This window comes from Podarcis cretensis, assembly GCF_951804945.1.
Source record: "Podarcis cretensis genome assembly, chromosome: 16".
Classification (NCBI taxonomy): Eukaryota; Metazoa; Chordata; class Lepidosauria; order Squamata; family Lacertidae; genus Podarcis; species Podarcis cretensis.
The window spans coordinates 15,885,404-15,911,388 of NC_137186.1; the positions used below are offsets into that span (position 1 = coordinate 15,885,404).

At 47.2% G+C, this 25,985-nt stretch overlaps 3 protein-coding genes across 5 annotated transcripts in view; all 3 read right to left on the minus strand.

The window, feature by feature from the left end:
* The window catches only part of POLA2 (DNA polymerase alpha 2, accessory subunit), a 29,794-nt gene extending 26,888 nt beyond the window's left edge, over positions 1 to 2,906 (minus strand). The window contains exons 1-4 of the mRNA XM_079957558.1: positions 2,692 to 2,906; positions 1,618 to 1,742; positions 586 to 662; positions 27 to 84 (exon numbers count right to left, since the gene is read on the minus strand). Of these exons, the coding sequence (XP_079813684.1) occupies positions 27 to 84; positions 586 to 662; positions 1,618 to 1,742; positions 2,692 to 2,788 (357 nt within the window). The 5' untranslated portion in view covers positions 2,789 to 2,906. The remainder of the gene's footprint in view (positions 1 to 26; positions 85 to 585; positions 663 to 1,617; positions 1,743 to 2,691) is intronic.
* A 1,742-nt stretch (positions 2,907 to 4,648) lies between these two features.
* LOC307205288 (solute carrier family 22 member 20-like) lies at positions 4,649 to 12,286 on the minus strand. 3 transcript variants are annotated; one of them, XM_079957486.1, is made up of 11 exons: positions 11,932 to 12,285; positions 11,406 to 11,834; positions 10,925 to 11,028; positions 10,556 to 10,710; positions 9,979 to 10,147; positions 9,402 to 9,525; positions 8,536 to 8,651; positions 7,815 to 8,029; positions 6,074 to 6,182; positions 5,684 to 5,887; positions 4,649 to 5,309 (listed from the first exon to the last, which is right to left on the minus strand). In XM_079957486.1, exons 2-11 carry the CDS (start codon positions 11,814 to 11,816, stop codon positions 5,225 to 5,227), a joined length of 1,692 nt encoding a protein of 563 aa, XP_079813612.1. In that variant the 5' UTR covers positions 11,817 to 11,834; positions 11,932 to 12,285; the 3' UTR covers positions 4,649 to 5,224. The 3 variants fall into 3 exon arrangements, with proteins under 3 accessions (XP_079813612.1, XP_079813611.1, XP_079813613.1); XM_079957485.1 differs by having other exon boundaries at positions 11,406 to 12,285; XM_079957487.1 differs by lacking the exon at positions 5,684 to 5,887 and having other exon boundaries at positions 11,406 to 12,286.
* Positions 12,287 to 15,094: 2,808 nt separating this feature from the next.
* Positions 15,095 to 22,767, minus strand: LOC307205239 (uncharacterized protein; the record flags this gene model as incomplete). Its single annotated transcript, XM_079957434.1, has 6 exons — positions 15,095 to 17,622; positions 18,402 to 18,509; positions 19,287 to 19,353; positions 19,569 to 19,697; positions 19,974 to 20,002; positions 21,280 to 22,767. 6 exons carry the CDS (start codon positions 22,765 to 22,767, stop codon positions 16,636 to 16,638), a joined length of 2,808 nt encoding a protein of 935 aa, XP_079813560.1. The 3' UTR covers positions 15,095 to 16,635.
* Positions 22,768 to 25,985: the final 3,218 nt, after the last annotated feature.

The following is a 25,985-nucleotide window of genomic DNA, read 5'->3' on the forward strand; positions in this document are numbered from 1 at the left end:
GAATGTCCTTCCTTCCACATACTTACTTTTGATGGCGACGTGTAGGTATCTAGAAGGTTTTCTTCCTCCTCCTCTACATCGAGACTAAGAAGAGTCAAGGAAGCCAAACGCACACAGAAAATGCATGAGCTAAAATTACATGAGCCATCGTCGCTCACTGGTTGTCCAACCCCCATTGGTCCCACCCAGGAACAGCCAGTGGCAAAGCATGATGGCAGATGTGGTCCATGACCCATGGGGTGCTATTGCACAAAGTGGAGAAGACTACATGGGTGTGGAACATAGGCTACGCTGGTGAAATACACTTTGCACATGTTTAGATGCTTCTCCTCTTCAGTATTAGTGTGCCTATTTCAAGGCAGAGCACTGAACCCCATAATAGCAGCCACCACAAAAAGGGGAAATTGCTCCAATTCACCCCATTTTTAAAATTAGATTTTTTTCTCTCACCCAAACATTAGAAGACAAGAGTGGGATACAGAGAGATAAAACTTGCATTTGATTAGTTTTACCACTAGGCCATTTTGCTGCCATGTTCAAAAGGGCCTCTCCGTTTGAGTCACGCTCAGCTGCTTGGGAGGATACAGTTCTTGAATGCTGTTGACATCTCTGATTCTAGGGTCCTTCCTCTTCTGCGGTTTCGTGGATCGCTTGTGCAGCACCTGAAAGAAGAGCACAAGCAGTCGAAACCCCAGGGAAGCCAACACCTCCCAGAATCACAGCACTTTTGGCTTAGCCAGCACCAACAGGGCAGACATGGGCACTGCTATGTGTATCAGTACCTGCTATGACACCCGCAATGAAGAAAAGACTGCTTGCTCCTCCTGCAAGTCCCATTAAACATGCCCACATTTCATTGGATGATACCCTCCCTTCTGTTCTGAACAGAGAAGAAATGGAAAGAGCATCTCTCTATGAGCAAGCACCTTTCCCCCATGCACCTGGACCTGGCAAATTTCAAACGCTGACCCCGACTCAAGGGACTGGATCCATAGGCTGGCTAGCCCTGCTACTGGCCACTCCCCCCCCCGCCGCCCCTGGCCAGCTTAAGGATCCACTGCTTTCGCCACTGCTTCCTAGCAGATCCTGGCTCCCTTCATCCTTCCTGTGCTGTGATGACTCTTCTTCCTAATCAACCATGGGGCAGTGACAGCATGAGATGGTCCAAGCCTTTTGTAGTTTTCCCTGCCTTTCTGCTCTGCACCTCTAACATCAAGGGGAGGGGGTAGCAGTAAGGGGGGTGGGTAGGCGAGCAAAGTGGGCAGGGGCGGCAACCTCTAGCAAAACAGTCATAACATGAAACGTTAAAAACAAATTGGCATGAAATGTATCAAAATGTAAGTAAAATCTGCTGTTTTAAAATGAACATACACAGTTAAATTGCATGCAAGATGGCATTCTAAAAGTTTTTAGCCAGTGCCAAAAACAGTACAGCCCAGGAGACTGCCTAACATCAATAGGCAGGGAGTTCCAGAGGGTAGGGGCTGCCGCCTATGCTCCATATAACGTTATGCTCCACTGAATGCACCATAGCGGAACTGCCTTTATAGTGGATCTACCTCAAATAGGCAAATCAAAACATCTATCTCCCGCAATTCCTTCCAAAAGCTCACTTACTTCATGTTCAAAGATGTGCAGGGACTCTGCCGTAAGCTTAATGAATTGCTTCGTTATAGCAAAAGCAATTATTTCATCTGCAATCTCATTTTCTTTCAACCTGTACAATGTGCAAAGTTCCACCACTACAAGAGAGAAAGAGAGAGAGGAGTTATTAAACAGCGGTAGTTTATCAGTTCCTCAAGGACATCCCTCTAACAGACAGCGAGATCCACCTCAGTGAAGTGCAATGAAAAATTTCCACCATTAGATTTTTCTGCAGAAAACTTTCCAGTTTTTGAAATTGTCTCATGTAATCAATGAACAGAATACACACAATCCAGTCCAACAGAAACCATACTAGTGAAATCTAAAATCAAAGTTTTAAAATGTATTTATAACTTTTAGCACCTTTGTTGCTTTTCTTAAAATGTAAATAATTGAAGTCTTTTACATTGTACTCCGTTGAAATGTCAAAAAAACAGTTACAAGTATTACAATAAAAATAATTTCCTGGCAAATTTCCTGGATTTGTTTGAATGTAAGATTTAAAGCACATTAACAGTTCAACCCTAATTCCCCTCGTCTGATTCAGGAAGGCAACCCTTCACCACAAGGCCCCAGGGCTGGGTTACAACGATGTTAAAGCCAGCCAAAAACAATTTATTAAGGGGCAGCATTTCAAACAGGCAAAGCTAACAGCTACATTCTCCTGTAGACAGCAGCTACGAGTCACACTGAGCCTCCACATTCAGGGACAGTCTACCCTTTAAGACCAGGTACAGGGAACAACCAACCGTTTCCTTTAGACGGATCTTCTGGCCCGATCCAGGCAAGTCTCATTTTTAAAACTGCCCATCACTCTGAATCCGCCTCCCTCTTTCCCTCATATCTTCTTTCCCCACTTTCTCTCCACGCTTCTTCCATCCCCCAGAAACGCCCCCAAGTCCACCGCTCTTCCCCACATAGGCAACCGCCTGCTTATCCCAAATTAAGCCCCCTCCAAATAAAAATCTCCTCAATGAGAACTAGCGCCCCTCCTAGTAAATACCCCCCCCCCCATTTATCGCCTTCGCCGTTCTATACGCGGCTCACATTTGTCGGTAAGGGCAGCCCCGTCTTCACCCTCCTCCAAGTCCAGCCCGAAGAGCCTCAGCTCAGCCAACACGTCCTCAACTGCAAGCGCCGCCATCGCAGACCTCCTTTCCCGCCACTTTTCTTGGAGGGGTAGGCGGGGAGCGCGCAGCTATTCGGTTATTTACGGCGCCACTTTCCTCGCCTGCACGAAGAGGGAAAGAGCAGGAAAGAGCGGGAGGGGGCGGAGCTTCAATTCCTGAATGGGCGCATGCCTGTTCTACATTAATGGGAGGAGGTTGCAGAGGAGCATAGAGATGTGTCGTTGCTGCTGCTGTTGCTTGAAACTCCTAGAGTGGCTAAGAACGCCGGGATACCCTTCGACGCTTTGCGGAGTGAAAAAAGGACGGCTGCTTTATAAAGAAGGGTTCTTTTGCATGGCTTTGATTGGCCTGCGCCGTGTAATTCCCTCCCTCGCCCCGCCCCTTCTGCGCCAGAATAAACAGATCTCCTGCTCTTTATAAACGCAAGTATTTTTATTCCCCGCCAAATTAAATAACAGGTCATCATCGGTATCATTCTGATACCTCCCATTACTTTGTGATGGTAAAGCCTTCCCTGTCTTTAATGCTGTATTTTGACTTAATTAATATTTTGACTTAATTAATTAATGAGGGACGTTGCTGATTGGGCTGAGGCTCAACAACCCTGCAATGTAGTACGGTGGGATTATTCTCACATTGGGGACATCATCATCATCATAATTTTATTTATACCCCACCCTCCCCAGCCAAGACCAGGCTCAGGACGGCTAACACTGAATATGAATACAGTAAAAACATTTTTAAAAAAAACAAACCAGTTGATTGAAATATAAATCAGAATACATCTTAAAATGCAGCCTCGTTTTAGTGGTAGCCCATAGATCAAAGCCATAAGGGGAGAAAACATCAAATATTCACCGGGGCCAACTATCCATGCTGGTCCTACATGGGCCAGCAAAAAGAACCGAGGGAAAATTTATTTACAAAATCCCATATAAGGTGTTCCATCAAAAAAAAAAAAAAAGAGAGGGGGGGTTAGACTGAGTCCAGTCCAAAGGCCAGGTGTAACAGCTCTGTCTTGCAGACCTTGCAGGCTGGGGCCAGAGCTGCAAAGGCCCTGGCCCTGGTTGAGGCCAATCTAACCTCCTTGGGACTTGGAACTTCCAAAGTGTTGTTATTTATGGACCTTAAGGTCCTCTGCAGGGCATACCAGGAGAGGCGATCCCATAGGTACGAGGGTCCTAGTACCTACAAACTTACCTGCCCGATAGATATGTTTTGGATATGCAGAGGCCTTGATTTATCGGCTTTTGAGTTTTAGGGGGGAAATGCATGATTTTGTTTCATTTACTTATTTTTTCTTTCTTTAGTTCTTTTATCACTGCCAATATTACATTGTGTCAGTTTGTTTCTTTGAAGTGTATGGTATTTTGACAGCAGCAATACATTTTTTCTTTCTCTTTTTAAGTGGTTTTAAAATGTAATAAAGATAAGGATTTTTTTAAAAAAATAGCAGCAGTGGTGCAGTTGGGTACTTAAGAATCTTGTCTTTAATGGACTTCTAAACTGCGGAGTGTGCTATTTAGATGGTAATTTGTATTATTTCATTTACTTCTTAATGAGGTGAATTGCCCACTCTCCTTTTTGGAGCCCTCCTGCTCAGTCTGTTATGGGGACCATGGACCTCTTTCCCAAATTCTGACCTGCATGGCACCACAGGGCTTTATTATTGACACAATGTTTCTTCTTCTTTTTAAAATATTTTATTAAGGATTTTCTTGTTTTACAGAAGTAAGTGTAATGCCTTGTTGTTTTTTTCCCCATGTAACATTTTTACAAATCCATTTCATTTGTTGAGACATTAGGGGGAGAAGAAGAAAAAAAAGGGGGGGACAATGTTTCTTCTTAAAGTGTTCGGGTACATCAATTCCACTTAAAAAACACATCACACACTTTTTGTTGGTTAGGAAAGTGTTGAGGGAGATGCACTAAAAAGTTTGGGCTAAAGCTGTATAGCCTTTACCCCAAACAAATCAATAAAGAGTGGGGGGTCATGTAACCTTTTTGCAGGTTTTTAAATCTAATTTGATGTCTGTGCTTACAAACAAAAAAGCTCTAGAGTCTCACACAGGGGAACCCCCTGCTAAAGAACATTTCAATGAACAAGTGAATTTCACAAATTAAGTGGAGTATAATGAAGTCATTTAATTTTGTATGAACTGAATCTTACACCAGACTTTCCCATTATCATCATCATTATCATTACATTTATATCCCACCAAAGGGGATGGTCCCAAGCTTTCACTCAAAAATCTAAATGTGCCCACAGTTCTAAAAAAGTTGGTGATCCCTGAACTAAGTATCAGCCTCCTGTTTCTCCTGTCTTCTCTCAAAGGAAGATGCTTGGTTTTAGTGCTACCCATTTCCAGTTCTTGAATAACTTTTTCCAGAAATGTGTGGTTTGTCAAGGGATTCTTTCTCACAGAGAGAGAGAGAGCACTATTGCTGTGCTAAACAGATTCTTTGAAAACAGATCTCTCCACTTGCTGGAGGCAAATTTCTTCTACTGTTTCCATCGAGGATACATTTCTAGACCTAAAGGAACAAACACAAGAATACTGATTAGCACCATGATAATTTTCATTTTATGGACAGTGTGCTATTAATTAATTAATTAATTAATTAATTATCTGTCCTTCACCACAACAGCAGGTTACTGAAACCACCCTACTGGATAAAGGTGAAATTTGCATCCATTGCTCTGCTCACTTTTGCCTTTGGCCTTGCCAACCGCTGACCGGTGCCCCCCCCCCCATTAGGTTGAGCATAGAAAAATGTGGTACTCAAACTGAAAATGGTCTCCCCCTCCTCCATTCCATACATGCTAAATGGCATGAAAATACTCTTTGGGTCAGAATCTCATCCTAATTGTTTTTCAACTCCTAACAGGGATGGGAAAGAAAACTTACCTGCGTTCCATCTCTGCAATGGTTTCCAGGAGGGGTAAATTTCTTGTCTCCATCAGGAAGCAGGCAGAGACCCCCGCGAGGAGGGGAGCAGCTCCAAATATAATTGGTGGCAGGACAGGAAAGGAATCCCTAAGCACGTAGACCAGGGGCGCAACCATGGCTCCGAGACGGGCTTGCATGGACACAAATCCCATGCCTGTTTGCCTGGCAAGAAGAAATGCTGGTGTTTATAAGACTCTAAACACCTGCTGCTTGAACCCTGTGGCCGTTTATCTGGCAGAAAACATCCCTGACCACTGGTTCTGCTAGTTGCGGGTGATGGGAGTTGTAGTCCAAAAACAGCTGGAGACCGAAGTTTGGGAAACCCTGGTTTAGATACTAGCTGCTCACCTGATCTCTGTCGGGTAGAGCTCCCCAGAATACAGATATGCACCAATAAAGGAACTGGCGAGGCACCCTTTCCCTAGTGCTGCCTGCACTGTACGCAACGTTTGCATTTCTGCAGAAAGGAGAAATATATAGAATGAAAGAAACCTTGTTGTTTACAGCCATAGGCCGTCACAATATAAATACAACAAACTGTCTTTTTGACCTTTCAAACAGGCAGTCACACCCCCCCTCATGTACACACAGAAAAATAATACTCCCCCCACCAGTGTAAATCACATATTGCTCCTTTACAATAAACTATAAAGCTATTAAAATTCATTAGGCTAGTCCTACTCAGAGCAGACCCACTAAAGTTAGTGAACCTGACTACCTTAGCAGCATTCATTTCAGTAGGTCTGCTCTGAATAAAACTAGCATTCAAAGGACACACAACCACCTCCCTTTGCCTTACCTTGGGCTCTAATAATGCTTTTTATTTTCCTGGATGGAGAGGGATGTGTGTGGTTGAAGAAGCTAGCAAACCTACTGTACAAGGGCAAAATTCTCACTGACTGCTCCAAACACTTTGGGCTCTGGCCGTGTCCATCACTAGTATATAGCTCCACAAGAGGATGCTCAGAAGGGACTGTGTTCCTAAGTCCGAAAATGTTTCTGTACCCCTGAGCTAGATGGACCAATGGCCTGGGCTCAGTCTAAGGAATCTTCCTATCTTACTATATGCTGCCTTTCCTCCAAGGAGCTCAATTCACACACCCCTTCTCCATTTTAACCTCAAAATAACCCTATGGGGTAGGTTAGATTGAGGGTGTGTAGCCTGAAGTCACACAGTGAGCAAGAGCAGTGGTCTAGGACTGAAGAGAGTGAGGTTCCCCCTTCAGCCACGGTGCACCCTGGGAGCCTGTGGGCACATTTGCCACCCTGAGAGACTACTGTGGGCACCACAGGCAAACCCACAAACAAGCAGACACTGCAACCTGTTTTATAGGCTACCATGGAAGTGTCTTTCAAGCCTAATTTCAGCAGGGGGCAGGGACCCTATGGAACCAAGGAATAGTTCTAAGGGCACATGTGTGCCCAATGGAACTGGGATGGTACCCCTGTTCAAGCCGCAACACTGCATGGCTGATACCAAGGGTGACAGCAGTACAGCTCACAGGTTGATAGGATGGACTGAGCACAATATTCATGTGAAAACTGATTAGACAAATTCCTGGAGGCTATCAGTGGCTACTAGCCATGGCTGTGTTCTACCTCCGGCGTTGGAGGCCGTGTGTATCAGAACGCCACTCACTGTGGATCACATGTAGAAGAGGAGTTTGGATTTGATATCCCGCTTTATCACTACCCTAAGGAGTCTCAAAGCGGCTAACAATCTCCTTTCCCTTCCTCCCCCACAACAAACACTCTGTGAGGTGAGTGAGGCTGAGAGACTTCAGAGAAGTGTGACTGGCCCAAGGTCACCCAGCAGCTGCATGTGGAGGAGCCGGGAAGCGAACCCGGTTCCCCAGATTACGAGTCTACTGCTCTTAACCACTACACCACACTGGCTCTCGGTGAAGTTGTGCTACTTTGGGCTTCCCTTAGGCATCTGGTTGGCTACTGTGAGAACAGGAGGTTGGCCTTGATAAGCCACTGGCCTGATCCAGCATCCAGACTCTTTCTGATGTTTTGATGAAAACTCATAGCATGGAGCATCAGTGACCCAAGCAGATGCAGGTCAAAAACCCATAAAGCAACTTGCCGTCTGGCACAAACATGTTGACGAACACCAGGAGCCCAGCGAGGGATAGGAAGCCGGCCATGGTAAGGCGGCGCCCGATGAAGACCATGGCAAGGGTGGACAGCAGCACAACGGGAAGGTCGATCGCTCCAAACAACACCTGCACCACAAAGATGTTCAGGCCAAATTTTTGCACGTCCATCGCCAAGCCGTAATAAGAAAAGGAACTGGAAAACCTAGGTAGAGTGGGAAGCAAGCTTAAGTTGCAAATTTAAAGACTGGATTTCTGCAATGATGGATAATAACTAATAATTATTATTAATAATAATTATATTTTTATTATTTATATCCCAACCATCTGGCTGGGTGTCGGCAATGCATATTATGCACAAACTATTATTATTACTACTGCTACTAATGAGTGATCATTGCTGCTGCTGCTGCTACAACTCAGCACTTAAAAAGCACCTAAGCTGTTCTAAATGCGGCCCTTTAAAAAGCAGCAGCTCCACAGCCTCTACCTGCTTATTACAATGTAATAGGCACAATACAAAATTACTATGATTAGTAGTATTTAACGCATAAACCACCTCATATGTTCTTGAGTTGCCATCATACTTCTGTGTTCTGAGAAGAGGCTCAAAGCATAAGAGGAAAGAAAGGGCAATCCTTGACTTGTCTCCTTTATTCAATTACCGTTTCCCTCTTCAGATAAAAACAACAGAGGTCCTCTTGCACTCACCAGACAACCATGAGGCAGCAGGTGACCCTCCGCAAGATTGGACTGCGAAACAGGTCGAATACATTGCGCCGGGATTTCAGACTTGCAGCTTCCATCTGCATGTGGGAATGCAATACCTGTGCAAGACGGTGGAAAATGAGTGGAAGGAATGTGGCAGGCCTAGGGAGGGGCCTTAATCCAGAAGAGTGCAGATTGAGGCTTTGGTGGTCTCAAGTTGAACCCCAACATACCTGTCACCTTCTGTCCTAGCCTAATAATAATATCCTGCCCATCCGGCTGGGTTTTCCCAGACACTCTGGGCAGCTTCCAGCAAAATATAAAAATGTCAAACATTTAAAACTTCCCTCTAAGCAATGCCAGGCCTCCATTTTAATTTCCCAGAATGCTCTGGCTTGTGACCCTCTGTGGCACTAAACCCAGCTGTCTAGAGCCTCTACTGCTCCCTCTTGCCCAGGGGGCGTTGCTAAGGGTCGGTCTATGAGAAGTAAGCTTCAGTTTGCTGCACTGGCAGCTGCCACTTTACATCAAATTACACTGATTATATAAAACGTCTGAGTCACCCTTCAGGGAAAGCCCTCTGAAAAAGATATGTTTTCAACATCTGCCTAAAAGCAAAAATACCAGGTGCCTGTTGCTGGGACCTTCCCCTGAGTTGGACCCCTGCAACTCTCCAATCTGCCCCCACTCCTCTTCATTTGACCAGCCTCTCCACAAAGCCTTCATGGGACTCGTGGCACCTAGGGCTTTAAATACTAAAAGCAAAACTGAACATATTATTACATTATTATATCATATTTGCTAATCTCCTATTATAGAAATTATTATTAGTACAAAAAACCAAAGCACTGGTCGATCTCGTGGCTAACCTCTTTGTTAATTTTCTCTCCCTCCTTGCTTTTGCCATTTATTGCGGCAACTTTCCTCAGATTCTGGACTGCTACCTGTGCCTTGTTATGAAGCAGGAGCCAGCGTGGTGATTCTGGAAGTTTCCTGACAAGACAAGAGATAGATAGATATTATTAACAAGGGGTATGATTAGAAGAAAAAGAAAAAAGCTTGTGTAACGGAGTGTTGTTCACATTTCCAGCCACTCCGTTCCATCCTCCCAGGTGGAACATCTACTCCTCTCTTCCATAATGCACTCTGCATTCCATGGCCTCACTGGCCTGTTTTAGTGGTCCCCCCCCCCTGCTCCCCAGCACACATACATACACACTGTATACTTTGTTTTGTTCTTCTGCCAACCAAGTCTGTTGACACATCCTCCTAGGTGTGGATGGTGCCATTTTGTCTACATAAGGCTCAGCACACACTGCCTGAACATCAAACATGGCAGCCATAAGGTCTTGGCCTAACACAAAATGGCTGCCACATCTACAAGAGCGGAAAAGAGAGAGACACCGAAGCCATACCACGGTCGTATTTGGCACTATCACCCCCTACCATGAACAGACAAAAATGATGAAAAATGGTGCCGAGACGGAGAGTTGGAGCCAGCGCCAGTTTCTGACTCCGTATGCAACTCCTGCCAAGACGATCTGCCCAAAGGTGACGAAATAACCTAAGAGGGCACCTGCCATTGTCCGGCCCTTGTTGGGCATCCACTCCAGAACTAGGAGAGAAGCAAGAGAAACTGTTAAAAGGACTTGCAGTAAAAACCAGGATGAACATTTTTTTATGGGCACATGCAACCGTTTGGCTTCCATGCAGAAAACCCCAGGCACCATAGGCTGACTGCTGATATAAAGCTGAAAGGACATTTGTATCTATAGTGCCTTGTCTGAGGCTTATCCACACTTCTCTACTCATTCCAGGCATAGGCCTAGTGGCGTAGCAAGGTCAGGTGGCACCCGGTGTGCAAAATTTCTTGTCACCCCCCCCCCCACAAACACACATTGAAATCTAGTTGGACTCCCCAAAGGCTGCCTGTGATCTACCCATTGTCATTGCCAAGAGTTATTGAGCTTTCCCTGCAAAATCCACACTTTAAATTTGAATTGGAGCAAACCAAACTACTTACTCAAGGACAGAGAATTTAGCATGATTCCTGAAAATGTCATGCCAGCCAGGAAGCGGAAGGCACAGTAGCTGCTGAAGCTGGGCAGGAATGCTGTGATGGTGCCAGCGATGGCAATTTGCAGATATGACCAGATTAGAGGTTTGCACCTGCCAAACCTGTCCCCACCCCCAAAAAAATAGAAGTAGGATGCATTAATTAATATATTGCCTGGTGGTGAGTTATGGGGACAGGATCTAGCTGGGTCTTAGTTTCCTTGGGTCTCCAGCTGTTTTTGGACTACAATCCCCATCCCCTCATCCGGAGACTTCAGGTCAAACCTGGAGGTCTGGCAACCCTACTCACCTAACATTCATCACAACAACCACCCACCTGTCCGATAAGACTCCAAACACCCCAGCCCCAACCAGCACACCAGCCATGTAGAGTGACTGGGCTACATCTCTCAGGTTCTGTAGGTCACACACCAAATTCCACTGGAAGGGAGAAAGAGGAGAACTGAGTCAATTTTCTGTCCATTGCCTTGAGCCCCTTTGAGGAAAAGCAGAATGCGAACGTAACAAACACATTAGAAACAAGAGGCCCTTTTCAGATCTTATTGTAAAATGGCAGGGTTTACCGTAAATAGCCAAAAGGTACTACTGCAGGGTCTAATACTAATTCTTCCCCAGTTAAACATGATCTTAATATGATAAATACTGTATATTCTCTTTTAAAAATTAAATCTAAGCCAAACAACCCCAAACGAGTTACTTCATTTGTTATTGGAATGTTTAATTTATATCCCTGCCGCTCTGTGTTTTAAAACTGCCTTCCCATCTTTCATTTCTTGTTGATGATGAAGAAAGCTCACCTCCGTCACAATGGTAGACTCGAACACACTCACATCATAGACCCATCCACCTGTGCAGAGTTCGGTGTGCACCTGTGTGGCAGAGTCCCCAACCTCCACAGTCGCATTTGGACTCAATAGACGCCACCAACTCATGGCAAACTGGAGACACTTCTCTGGCTTCCAATTCTGGTTTATGGGAACAGGTGCCTTCAGCAAGACCCCTTCTGCTGTGCTTTGGGTGTAGCTGGAAGGCAAGGTTTGGTTGGTGGGCAGCAAAGGCTTGCAATGGTGGTCTGGAATGGCGGCAGTGAAGTTCTGCAGGAAGTTGTGGCAACCAATGAGGCAGACGGAGATCAGCAAGAAGATGATTTGCGAGATCTGGAAGCGGCCAACTCCTCCAATAGACTCCAAGACATCATTGAATGCCATAACAAAAGTTGAGGATCACTGTGCAATTGGATACAACAGGCGAGGTTGCTGACTTTTCTGGATTTCTCTCCACGTAGGCCAACTTATGGGAAAGCCCTTTGGAGTCAAAGCTTACCCAAGACGAGCAGTTAGCTGTTTTGAAGTTTCCAAGCAGTTTTGAACGCTAAAGCCTTGTAATTGAATCTGAAACGAAACAATAATCTCAATATTTAAAAAACCCAACCTATTATTTTTTCCCCAAATCTAAGTCAGAAATCTAAACACTGAATAACCCAACAACTCCCACTTGTTTTTTTCAGACAGAGGAAAACAACCTGCCACTTCTAGTGGTTATTTTAGTCTCCCCTCCCATTACTATTTCTTGCATCCAGATATGCCTGCACAAAGCTTGTGTTAAGGTCCAATAAGATCCTGTCTTTATCAAGTTTTTGTTCTGATTTGATTGCAGGGAGGTGCTGTTTGTGCAGAAGTTATATGCCTTTTTCTGAATTCCACACTTTTTAGTGTATTTTCCCATCAGTTTCCTAACTCCCCTTCCCAAAAAATTGTTGTTTATTAAAAAAGTTTATCCACTTGAATTGCATAAACTAAGGGCTCATTCACACTTTTGCTTGCTCTGTATTTTGATGGGATTTTATACCAATAAATTCCCCAGGTGTATGAGAGCTCCTTTTGTTGTTCCATGGCTATGCCTTTGGAAAATCTTACCCACTGAATCAGAAGCTTGCTAAGCAAAATCTCTCTTCGGATTTTCCGTACATCTGATAAGATCCAATTCAGCAAGTAAGAGTGGATTTTTGCCGCAGAACAAGGAGAAAAGCTTTCAGATCCAGGGGAATTAATCGGTGCACGATATGATCAAAATTTCCCTTCTGGGCAGGTAAAAGCAGTGCTGGTATAGGGGGCAACTGGGGGGGGGGGGACTTACCAGGCACAGAACAGGTTCCAAATATCTGCATGGGCGAAGATGGGACAGGCTTTCTAATAAGAAAGAGGCTTTCTGGATTGCAGGAATCCTTTAATTCATCCCTGTGATGCCCTAACATGCAACAGATTTTGAGGGAGCTTGAAGAAATTGCAGCATCCCAAATTGCAAGAGGCCTGAATCTGTTTATTGTGTGTTGACTGACTATATATGCATCTACACACACACACACAATGTCTACGCACAAAAACATCCACACAGCTACTCTTGAATTTCTCCTGGGCCTCTGCTCTTTTCACAGGCTCCTAAAAAGAGCAAGGGATTACGTAAGGGGCAGGTGTTTGGCTACCGTGGGAAAGCTTTATTTACATGGTTGTTATTGGAAAAGAAACCACTAATTAAAAAGACAATTACTTCGGGATTGGTGTTTTGGTTGACAGTAAGAATTGATTACAATTAAAGGGCCAATGCAGTGTATGCAAGGGAAAGCACCCATGGGGGCAGAAACATATTAATTACACAGATACTTCTACATCCCCTCCAACATTTCTCCGATGAAAATAGGGACATCCCATTCCATTATGATAATTTTACTATTCATACCCCACACATCTTATGGGGTCACTCCAGCACTGTGGGCAGCTTCCAACATATATAAAAACATAACTAAACATTAAACATTAAAAAAAACTTCCCTATACAGGATTGCCTTCTGACGGCTCAGGGGGTTGGATAACTCCATACCCTCCAATATTTCTTCAGTGAAAATAGGGGCATCCTAAACTAAGGAAAAGCAGGACATTCTGGGATCAAATCAGAAATGTCCCGCTTTTCCTTAGGACTTCCCTATTTTCATTGGAGTCGTGTTGGAGGATAACATCTGAAGGTGGCCCTGTACGAGGAAGTTTTTTTTAAGTAGTTAAAATGTTTTATTATGTTTTTATATATGTTGGAAGCCACCCAGAATGGCTGGGGCAAACCAGTCAGATAGGCGAGGTATAAATAATAAAGTTTATGTTTATGTTTATTAAATAATATTTCCCTATTTTTATTAGAGAAATGTTGGAGGGTATGCTCATGGGCAGTGCTTTCTTTCTAGAAAAATAGGTGCCGGTACTCAGTATGAAGTTGTTGCAGTAACTGCCACACTTTTTAACAACAGAAAAGAGGTGCCCTTGAGGACCTCCTGAAAAAAAGCACAGCTCATGGGTGAGGCTGGTCTGCAAACTGATTCAAATCTCTCCCCCATTCCTGGCCAGGCTAAAGGGTACTCTTGGGAAAGTGCTCTTTCTGTTGACTTCGCCAGGACTACACCCAGAGGACTGCACACAAGAGCAGCCTTTCCAGTTGTGAGGATTCACTTCCGCCTCTGGTGCCTCTCGCAAGATGGCGTCTTTAGTGCCCTCGGTGGCGGCGCCCGCTGCAGCTTCAAGATGGCGCACTTCCGCCCGACCTTATCCCGCAGCGCCTTTCTCAAGAGGTCAGCGCTCCCGGAGGAGAAGCTGCAAGAGGGCGCCGTCGCGGAGCTCCGGTTCCTTAGGTACCGTAGAGCATGTGCAGAGGGCGCCACACACCCACCAACGGGGGAATCCCCTAAACGGCACACTCCAAACCGACCATCCCCTCCCTGTCCCAGAGTCTCTCTTTGGGAAGGGCTGCTTGGAGCCTCCATGGCTCAGCGCAGTCTGCCTGCAGGCGATGGCAGGACTTCAGGAGCGGGCGGACGCTGCGCTCCAGGTCTCCAGCTCCATGAGCACGCTGCATCTGCCCAGAGGCAGCCCCTATGTGCTGCAGCAGTCTACCCCACCGCCTCCATTGAGTGAGACAGGGGAGTGGGATATTTTTATTTTTAAGGCAGAATCGGCGTCTGTTTCTTATTACATCTCGAGCGCCCTTTCTCGGGAGATCTCAGTGGGTGCCCTCGGGGCGCCGTAAACCCCCGAGTGGGAGAAGAGGACTCGAGGAGGGCTCCGGTGAGACAGCTCTGTTCCCCGAGAATGAGGTGGGCACCCTTGCCAGAGGTGGGAAGGGGGATGGGAGACACCGACGTCCTTCTTCATCGCCTCTACCCTATTCTTGGAGGGCAGGGGAAGAACCAGGTGAGGAACAGCTCGTTTACTGAGAGGTAGAAAGCCTCTGGATGTGGAGGCTCCATGCTTGTGTAGCTTATGCCTGTGGACAAACTTCGCTGTGCTTGGGGATATGAGTGGCATCCTCTGGCTTCTAGCACCCCTGAAGGCTTGCTGGTCCTCTGAATAAACAATAAAACATGACACTATGCTCAGAAGTTATATATTTCTCTCTCTCTCTCTCTCTCTCTCTCTATATATATATTAAAAACTCAGCCTTGAACTGATTTTGATTTAATTTTAATATGCTTGTGTTGATAAATTTATTTACATTAAAGTCAGATTTCCTTTCCAAACAATTATGTATATTTACGAGAAGCACAGCAGAAAAGAAACAAAAGCAATCTTAAGTGCTCCACACATGCTTATCAGATTGCTGCCCAGTATTGTTTTTCTTCCCATAGTTTGCTGGTTCTGTGCACATCTGAGGGATGAAAATAAAATAAAAATACTCCACCAGGATTTCCACTATAGAAAATTAAAATTAAGTTGTCACTGTGCTTCCTCACAAGTTGTAAAATTGCCCTATTTTCTACTGTGTTTAAGCATTCTTTATATTTTAGTTTAAATCCTGTTATCCCGAATTGTACCTTCCCCAAGAAGGCATTATTGTGAGCCATCCTTCTTTTGATCAAGGAGGTGGGATAATGTTGAAGATGAATGGTAAACACCAATGACCTGTTTAGAATTCTAGTTGCTTATACATTTTCTAGTTCATAGGCTTCAAAAGCTAACAACCACCCAGCGAAAACCCACAAGAACAGTGCTGGCCTGATACAATGCTTACAGGTAAAAGCCTGGTGAGAAAAGTAGATTACTCTTTGCCATACTAAGCCCTTATGGCAGAGCTTTCTAAACTGTGTGTAGCGACACATTAGCATTTCAGCTGCAGTGTGTAGATGTGTCATGTAAATGCGTTCGTTTAACCTCCAGTTTGCTAGTACAGTGGTACCTTAGGTTACAAACACTTGAGGTTACAAACTCCGCTAACCCGGAAGTAGTACCTCGGGTTGAGAACTTTGCCCTAGGATGAGAATGGAAATTGTGCACCGGCGGCGCAGTGGCAGCAGGAAATCCCATTAGCAAAAGCGCACCTCAGGTTAAGAACAGTTTCGGGTTAAGAACAGATCTCTGGAATGAATTAAGTTCGTTACCCGAGTTACCACTGTAAAGCTGAATTATTGTGTCGTGAAATGATGCATGTCTAAAAAGAGTGTCACCAGCATGAAAAGTTTGGAAAGCTCTGCCTTGCGGGAATTATCTTTAAACAACAACAACACACACTTCTGAATGCAAATAGTGAATTGTCCTTTAGGTGACTGTTTCTCATGTGTCTGAACTTCAGTGTGACGTACTTCACGCTGTAAATAAAGTTGCGCCCCATTTGTTACGAAAGAAGAAACACATCATCAGATTTCCTCTTCACTAAAATAAACTTTCCAAACTACAAGACAGAGATTTAATATAACCTAGCTGCTGCTGCTGCTGCTTTTTAAATCAAAACGGGGATTGAATTACAACCAAAAGTCACACCTGGAGAAGAGGTGGGAAAGGGGCTGGCCAAGGTTCCCATGGGGTCCAGGGGCTTAGCTCAGGACCTGGTTCGGACCCTGATTCATAGGAAGATAAGCCTAAAGGAGAAAGTTCATCTGAGTCACGTGCAGAGTGCTTTTTCTTCACCACTGAGTAAGGAAAGACAGTCCCGTGGATTGCAGGGGGTGGGAAGTATGGCATGGCTAAGGGAGCAGCTTCCTTTCGTCCCACCTCAGAGGGATGTAGAATCTTGTGCAGCATCGCTGCCCTCTAGCCCCACCACTGCCCCCTTGGTGCCCAGGGGGCATGGGTAGCTCTTTCCCTCCTCAGGACTCGGGAACTCTTGGTAGTAACGGATCCTGTGTTGCTGGTGCTGCTGCTGGTGGTAGTGAGGGAGGCCCCGGCCTGCTCCGTTCCCCTCTGTGGCACCAGCTAAGCGGAAGCCTTCCAACCTGCCCGCTTTGGGTGGTTCATTCCCCCGGCGGCTTTTCTGCAGCAGGCCGTCAAGCATTTTTTGGGCCGACTGATAATCCAGGTGGGGTCCTCCTGATGTCTTCTCCACCAAGCCAGGGCTCCAGGAGACCTCGCCATCCTCAGAGCTCTCAGAGCTGCTCATTTCTGGCACCATCTCCTCAAGCTTCCCACTGGGCGGCAGGTTGGTGGGGGAAGGCAGGTGGGCTGCTTCAAAGACCTCTGGCTGCAGTGTGGGCAAGGCTGGGAAATGGCTGCTGGGCCCCGGCGGGGCCACCAGGGCCTCCTGCCTCAAGTATAGGAAGCGCGGGGCTGGGAGGGGACAAAGCGGGGTTGCTTCCTCCTCCCCACTGCACTCGCTTTCTGTTGAATTCGTGTCTTGCGTTGAGAACGTGGTGGACTTCTGCTTCCAGGGGATGAAGGCTGTGGCCCGGCTGTGGCTCTTGCTGTGTCTCTTTGGCCCTTCTGGGGACGGTGCCACCAGGGCCGCCTCGTACTTCAGCAGGAGGCTCCTCTCCTCACTAGGCCCGGCTGCTGTGTCCGATTCAGAGCTGCAGCCCAGCTTGCTGGTTTCGGTGGCCGAGTCGGACTGGTTGGAGGTGGTTTGCGTCTCAGAGGCACCGTCCATGAAAGCAGGAGGGGGCGCGACATCCAGAATGTGCAGAGAGCAGAGGCTGTCGGAGGGAGACTCGTCCTTTCCACTGCGCTGCTGCTTTTCCAGGCTGGGCTTTGCCAGCAGCCCTGAGATCTGTGAGTGGAGAGACAGCAAAGACCATTCGGACCATTTAGGTAATGACCTTCCCTTCCCAAAAAATCCCAGCAGGTCTTGTAGTTTGAGGATATGCTATAAATATGTTTGGCCCTGTAAAGTGGAACAGATTTGGAGGAGAGCAGTTTATGCACATTCAAGAGGTGTGCAACCGTGTATAAACACATCACACTGAATCCTGAAGTCACTGAAATATCACTAAAAGGGTGAGACGGGGGTGGAGTGGTTTGTTTGTGGGGGTTTTCAATGGGTTTCAATTATATGCGATTTCACAGACGTGTGCGGTGCCTTGGAATGTAAGACCTGCATAAACGGGGAGCTGCCTGTATGGAAAATGAGGAAAAGTTGAAGGAACTGGATAAGAGAAGACCGGGGTAACAATAGCAATGGCAAATATTGGAAGGGCTCCTGCCAGCAACACAATCACACACAGCAGTGGAAAAAGGCTGCTTCTTTTCTCTGTTGTCCCAGACAGAGGGCAGGACCATATCTAAGGGAGTTTCAAGAGAGGAGCAAGAGGGTAGTAGGAGAAACCTCTTGATGGATAAGTGAGATCAACCTAAGCTGGGGGGTGCTGGGTTCTCCTCCTTTAGAGGTCTTGAAGTAGAATTTCAAGAGCCTTTTGTTGGGAATGGTCTCGCACTCTGAATTTCCCCCACTAGAGTAGTGGGGCAGACGAAATTCTCCTCCATTATTCTGTTGTTATACCTTTCTCTCCTCACCCCCCTCCCAAAAAGTACTTTGATCAAAGTACTCACGTTAATTTTTTCCAAGGTGCAAATCGTGTTTTGTGCACTGATCAGCCTCTCCAGCAGCTCATTGATCCGCTGGTTCAAAGTTTGCTTTTCTTCAGCCATGCTCTGAGCCTGTTGTGAGGAAAGCATGGGGCGGGGAGGCAAGTCAGCAAAGGAGGCCAGAGAGAGAGAGAGAGAGAGAGAGAGAGAGAGAGAGAGCAGCAAGACATAATAATACAAATAGAATACACTCTAATTGGTGCTGCAAAGTGTAACTTAATTAAATAAGTAATTTAAGTACATTTCTTGTGACAAGCCTGGGGGCCAGTTACTGTAAGGGAGACTGAGACGCAGAGGAAATAAAATGTAATAATAAAAATGCAAAAACAGCTATGTGTTTAAACATCTTGGGGTGGATCCATCTAGGATAGACCCACAAAGATAAATAGGCTAGACCCACAAAGATAAAAGATGCACAGTCTTGCTGTGCATCTATTTCAGTGGGTCTCAATGTTGTCTTCTCTTTTTACGACCTTATTCATAGGGCGCTGGGTTGTGCTCTGAACTTAATGGTTCCAGCATAAGACGAAAAAATATCCACTTTTCAAATAAATAATTATATTCCTTCTCTTCTTCCAACAAGATCCGTTAGTTTGACCATATAACTCGTCTCCCATACTTTTAGGAGCTGCTACTCTAAAAAGGCAGGGTGGTGAGAATCTTTTTCTCACAAACAGCTGGACGTGTGGCTGCTAAAAAAGGAACCATCATCTTGATAACTTCATGCATGTTTTGACATAGCACAGCGATATAGTTCCCAGTGGCGATGTATTTTTGCTTTTTGCCAGTATGTATAATATAATGGCGAGAACCAAATTTATTCATTCAGTTTTTTTACGTTTTCCTTACAATAATCTGTAGTCTGTCTTCCAGCAGCTGGTTAGTGAGCCGTGTGTTGGAATAGTCTTCCTGAAGCCTGAAAGGAAGGAAATACAGTCATGATAGCAAAAACTCTGAGCCAAAGTCCTGCACAAAATTACTCTATATATTAATATATCAATTGGTTTCATGAATCCAATTGAAGCATATTTTGCTCCTTCCCCAAAGGACGGGGCTTTGAGAGCAAACTCCTCCCCGCCACAAATCCTGAATACAGGATGAGCCCTGACCGCTGTGCTTTTGACATGTCACCTGCTGAATTTTTCTTTTAGAGCGTCCAGTTCGTCCCAGGTTTTCTGCAGGTCTCGCTGAGCCGTTCTGGGTTTGGCATCTGCTTCCTCCTTATGTGCTGGGGATGCTGGCTCCTGCTCCTGTGAGGGCCTATAATGACAGTACAGAGTGCGTACATGAGATGGAGAAGCAATTCTAGCGAACAGCAGCAGAGGATCAAAATCTCTGCAGGTGGTAGGTGGTTTGATACCTGTAGCTGCAGTGTCTTAAGCAAGCAGCAGCAGCAGCAAGAAAGGGAGCAGCAGCCAGGGCAACCGCAAAGCAGGTAGAACTTTTACCACTGGCTCCCTGCTTTGCTACTGCTGCCCCATGAAGGGAGAGGATAGGTGCTGGAAGATGATACCAACTGCTGATCTGCATACTCACACAGGTTGTTCTGCCTCTGCCAGCAGCTCCTGGAGATAAAAAAGGAGAAAATTCATCTCCATACTTTCATTTTTAAATTATTCTTTAAAGCAAAGATACTACCACTTAAGATTGTGACAACAGGTTTAAACACACACACCTACCAGATGAATCAGTGTCCCCAACTCCAGAAACATTTTCCTATGCATTAGAGGAGAAATAGGATTGCATCTTCCCAACTTGGACATGCCCTGCCCCAAATCTGGGAACAATGAGCCAACGTTATAGAGTGGTTATCCAATACAGCTACATGCAGAATACTGATTAAGGTAAAGGTAAAGGTACCCCTGCCCGTACGGGCCAGTCTTGACAGACTCTGGGGTTGTGCGCCCATCTCACTTAAGAGGCCGGGGGCCAGCGCTGTCCGGAGACACTTCCGGGTCACGTGGCCAGCGTGACATCGCTGCTCTGGCCAGAGCCAGAGCCAGAGCCAGAGCCAGAGCCAGAGCCAGAGCCAGAGCCAGAGCCAGAGCCGCACACGGAAACACCGTTTACCTTCCCGCTGGTAAGCGGTCCCTATTTATCTACTTGCACCCGGAGGTGCTTTTGAACTGCTAGGTTGGCAGGCGCTGGGACCGAGCAGCGGGAGCGCACCCCGCCGCAGGGATTCGAACTGCCGACCTTTTGGTCGGCAAGCCCTAGGCGCTGAGGCTTTAACCCACAGCGCCACCTGCGTCTGATTGCTTCACATCAAAAAGGATATTGTAGAGACCTTTATGATTTTTAAAGTCTCCATCATGTTCCCCCACCTGTAGTCTTCTCTTCCTCATCCCCCACCCAAAAAATTAGCCTTTCACAAATGGGTCTTCCTGAAACCCCCTAATCATTTTAGTCACCCATTTCTGCACCTTCCCAAATATTCATTTTGGGATGCGATGGCTAGAACTGGGCACCATATTCCAAGTGCGGCCTCCCCATAGGTTTATGAAAAGGGATCAGAACATAGCCGGGTAAGGCCACGTGCCATTAAAGGTTTGTGCTCTCTAGTTAGCCAAATGAAAAACATAGTGTGTGGCCTTTGAAAATGCACAGGAAATACAAGTTCAAGTCCCTCCTAAATTGTGCGGCTCGACCTCAGGTTATCAGACCCTGTGGCCTGACTGAACATGTACAGAGTGCTTTTCCATCATTGAGATTTAATGGGCCGCCTAGAAGGTGTGAGCCTTTGGCAGCTCACCTGGGTTTTGTTAATGGTGTGGGGCAGCAGGTTGGCAGGGAAAGGCACTCCGAGGAGGAAACCCCACAGGCCCCTACCAGGCCCCCATACCTTGCTGTTGTGCATCCTCTTCTTCGCGGCTACACCCTCGTGCTCTTCCAGGGGGTTGGCTTTCTCGGCTGTCCCTCCGGTGGGAAGGCCCTTCTCTGCTTTCTTGAGGGGCTGTTCCAGCCTCTTGACCTCCTGCCCGTGTCCACCTTTGGCCTCGCTGGGCTTCTTCGGCCGCTTGGCTGCCTCTCCTGGCAGCTTAGGCAAACTCCCCAGCTTAGCTGGCAAGTGAGCGAAGGGCGCCAGTTCCGGACTGGTACTGGCCTCATCTGTGGCCCTGCCAAAGGCCAGGCTGGCTTGGGATCGGCTGTTGGGGCTGGGAAGGGCGTCCGCCTTGGCCTCGGCCTGCCCCGTCCTCCTCCTTGCCGCTGCCTCTGCTTTCGCCTCAGCCATCTCCAGCAAGGACCCTGGGGAGCTGCCTTTGCTGCTGGAGCCTTTCGAGTCTGACCCGTCGGTGCTGGGGGCCTTGCTGGCCAGGGAGGGCTCTGGAGGCTTCCAGCCCAGCGAACTGAGGCTGGAGGGGCTCATCACCTGCTGGGTGATCTCGTTCAGGAACTCTGAGAAGCGGAGCTTCTCCTCCACCAGCTTCATCCTTTCCGTGACGGGGGGCTTTTTGGGGGCGCTCAGATCCAAGCTGTTTGGGGGCTGCTTCTCCCTCTGGAGAGGCCTAGCAGGCCCGGGGGAAGACAGAGGCTCCTTCCCTACGGACCGCACAGTGATGGTTTCAATGGACTTGGCCTTCCTCAGCCAGTCGCCACCGGCCACCGCCCCGTTTTTCAAGATGCCTTTGCTTGGCACTGGAGCCCCGGTGTAGTGGGGCTGTCGCGGGGCCAGGATTTCCGCCTGCTCGCTGAAGGCGAGGCTGCGCTCCAGGCTAGCGGCCTTGTAGAGGTGTCTGTCCACGCCGTCAGGTTGGCCAGGCTGCGACTGCAGGCCATGGCGGTTGCCCAGCCGGTCGGCACTCTTGCTCTGTCCTTTCCTCAAGCGGTTGAAGGAGCCGGGAGCTTCCTCCTCCTCAAACTCCGCCATTTCTTCCTCCCGACTGCGGTGGAAGGCCCTGGCTTCTCCCGAAAGGTCCACGCAGGACTGCGAGTGCTGGGGGTGGTAGCGAGGGCTGGTCAGCAAGAAGGCCTCTTTGTCCAGGCTGGCTTCAGAGGACCACGAGGCCGAGCTGGAGGCTGAGGAGGAGGCCGAGGTGGAGGAGGCCGAGGATGACGAGAGCGTGGAAAAGTGGCCGCTCCGGCTCTCGGCCCACTGCTGGTGGCAGCTGCTGCAGTCCCTGAGCCCCAAGTCGGTGGAGGAAGAGGAGGAGGCCCCCTTGTTCTCCTTGGTCTGCCGGACAGGTGTGAAGAACTTTTCCATGACCTGCAGCTTCCCAGCCGGAACGTCTCCGTTGCTGCCCTTGTCGCCCTCCCAGTGGACGGGGGAGAACAGCCCGGCTTCCTCTTGGGCTCTCTTGTAGGACTTTCGGCGGATGGCTGAGGCGCTCATCCTGGAAAACTGGGCTCCGCTGGGCTCCCTCTGCTGCACCGACTGCCAAGTCTCTCCCTGCCTGACTCGATTATTTAACCACCCCGCCTGGCTCAGTGGAGCAGAAGTGGGAAATGTCAATATGATGGGCACTGGAGCATCTCATCAAGCGGGGAGAAGCAAGCCGAGCTGTTATGACATATGGTTTGCCTCACCCCTCTCCCGCCCTGCTCATAGATTCATGGAATCATAGCTAAACAAGATTATTACCTACCACATAAGACAGACCTTCCAAATGTCTCTGTTTTCCAGGGACAGTCCCAGATTTACAGAAGCTGTCCCTGTTTCTGATTTGATCCCAGAATGTCCCACTTTGCCTTTAATTTGCGAAATATTGGAGGGTATAAGGGGCCTTGGGTGGGTACAGGACTACCAGAATGCACATGCTGGGGTGGCCTTTCTCTGTTGGCCAGCTATGGTAACTACTTCCAGTAGCTATCCACTAGCCTGGGAGAACGAGACATTGGCCAGCACTCTGGCTGCCCCACAGCAGGATCCTGGGCCCCATATGCCACCCCAACATTACGACTGTAAATAACCTTATGGTCTTGTTTTACTAATCTCTGCTTCTGTGTGTCATCTTTGGCACTTGGTCAATGAGGAATAGAGGAATAGATTTTGGAGCCAATGCCTTAAGTCCAGCTTATCATAGGCAAGGATGAGCAACAAGGATGTTCAGCTGCTGTGAAACCACTGCGCCAGGTTTCTGTATCTAAGCTGGAGTTTGCACAAGGCTTAGCCTGTATCAGCACACACCAGCACACAGATTGGCCATTTAGACACAGAAAATCAACAGTGATATATTTTTTTTAAGCAACCAGTGGCACCCATTCCTGCACACTATTGTTGTGAGAGGGGATTATGGTACACGTGAGAGATTGCAGGAGGAACGATCTAGGCTCAGCCAAGCCAATGAAGCACCCAAAAGTACCAGTACATAAATATGTGTATACCTGAGAGCGTTTTTCCTGGCCTTTAGGCTACTGTATTAATACAATATTGATGCATTGTGGCATGTGAGGAGGGAGTACAATCCCGTAATTAAATGTTGGAGTTATTTGATGCCACTTTATGTATCACCCATAGACATTTACAGAGCAAACTTTCTGCAGTCTGGGTTGAGACATTTGCCATCAGCATGACTTTCAGATCTTCTCCAAGGGTTAAGACTGCCTCCTGCACTAACCCCCTGGAGGCAACTCGGAAAGCTTTAAGCCAAGCAGGAGCTCCCCCGCCTCTTGTCACCAGCAATAAGCAAAGATCGATAGTGCGGCTCCTCTGCCCTCGAGCAGTGACACTGGCAAGGTCACACGTGGCCTTGCTATGTGGTTGCTCCTCTGTGACTGGCAGGAACTCAATGGGTAGCAAAGACACCGAGCAGGTTAAATCCAAAGAGAAATTACTGTAATCTGTACAGCAGCACCCAATCGCCAGAGCTCTCCCCTTCCCCTAACTGCTCCATCCATTGAAACAGCACCGTTTGCAGGATTTATCAATTACTATGACAAATCCAACATCCAGGAGAGGAAGCTCTCTCAGGTCCTATTTGGCAAGTTAAGACATTTCACAAAAATGCTTCTCACAACTTATTCAACAGCTAAGCCACCCTATGTGGATGCCAGGATCTTGATCCATCCCTTCTGTATCTTTTGGTGGGACAACAGGAGAAGCATTTATAGGTAGCTGCTCTCCAGTATCTCAGATAGAGATCTTCTCCAGCCTGACCAGGAGATGCTGAGTATGCTCTGGTGTTTACTTTTTTTGGGGGTGGGGGGAATACTTATATGCAAATACATGTGGATTGAACCAATTGATTAAGACTCTTTAGATAGATCAGTTGGTTAGTGTGGTGCTGATAATGCCAAGGTTGCAGGTTCAATCCTGCATTGCGGGGGATGGATTTTAGGATCCCTTCCCTTCTACGATTCTGAGTTTCATAGAGCAATGGTGTGAAACTGGTACCCACCCTACCATCCACAAAGCTTGCTGGACTACAACTCCCATAATTCCTGACCACTGGTCACACTGACCAGAGCCAATAAAAATCAGAGTCCAACATCTGGAGGGCCAGTTTCCCTATGCCTGTTGGTGCTGAAACAAAGTGCTTCCTTCTCACTTTAAGAACACTTACAGGTAGCATTTGATAGGTAAAGGTAAAGGGACCCCTGACCATTAGGTCCAGTCGTGACAGACTCTGGGGTTGCGGTGCTCATCTCACTTTTTTGGCCGAGGGAGACGGCGTACAGCTTCCGGGTTATGTGGCTAGCATGACTAAGCTGCTTCTGGCGAACCAGAGCAGCACACAGAAACGCCGTTTACTTTCCCGCTGGAGCGGTACCTATTTATCTACTTGCACTTTGATGTGCTTTCAAACTGCTAGCTTGGCAGGAGCAGGGACCGAGCAACGGGATTTGAACCGCGGGGATTCGAACCGCTGACCTTCTGATTGGCAAGTCCTAGGCTCTGTGGCTTAAACCCGCTGACCTTCTGATCGGCAAGTCCTAGGCTCTGTGGCTTAACCCACAGCTTTTGAGAAGCTTTGGGTCTCCCCTTTCAAGCTGTTAAGATATATCAGGTCCCTTTTTACTCACACGTGTGGGCAACTAGCCTAAAAGGTCAAGTTAAATTCTACGTAGCCCAAAGACACACACACTTTCTCACGTCATCAGCTGGCAGGCTGCAGTTGCTTTGCTCTCCAATACATGAATGGAACGGCAGCCAAATAAGATTCTCCTTTGATCGCAAGCCAGAACAATGCAGTAACGGAAACAGGGCAGAATTGGCATCCAGGATGGTTGTAGTGTCCAGCTGCTGAGCTGCTGGTAGGCAGGTGTTTTAGAAAGTCAAGCCTAACCCTACTCACTCCCCCTCCTGTGGAAGGACCATGGTTCAGTCTTAGAGCATCTGCTCAAGACCGTTTGCACAGGCCTTCTCTAGTTTGGTCACAACAAGGATAAGCTATGCTGAACCTGCTCTAAGCCACACTGGAAATGCATTCCACCATCTCTCCAACTTCTGGCATTGTCTTTTTATTGAAAACTGAGATTTCCAGGGAAGTTTAACTCTGTGGCTCCATTTCACGTTTTCTTTCTCTAAAAGCAGGCAAGAGCTCTCAATCTTGTGGAGACAGAGAGAGAATGACTTTCTTCACCCTCCGAGGAAGCTCTTGGCCAAGATGA

Coding starts and splice junctions, on each gene's coding strand:
- LOC307205288 (XM_079957486.1), bottom strand. CDS start 11,816: ATGGCATTCAATGATGTCTTGGAGTCTATTGGAGGAGTTGGCCGCTTC. Junction 11,029..11,405: donor AGTCTACCATTGTGACGGAG/GTGAGCTTTCTT, acceptor TCTCCCTTCCAG/TGGAATTTGGTGTGTGACCT. Junction 8,030..8,535: donor TGCTGCCTCATGGTTGTCTG/GTGAGTGCAAGA, acceptor CACTCTACCTAG/GTTTTCCAGTTCCTTTTCTT.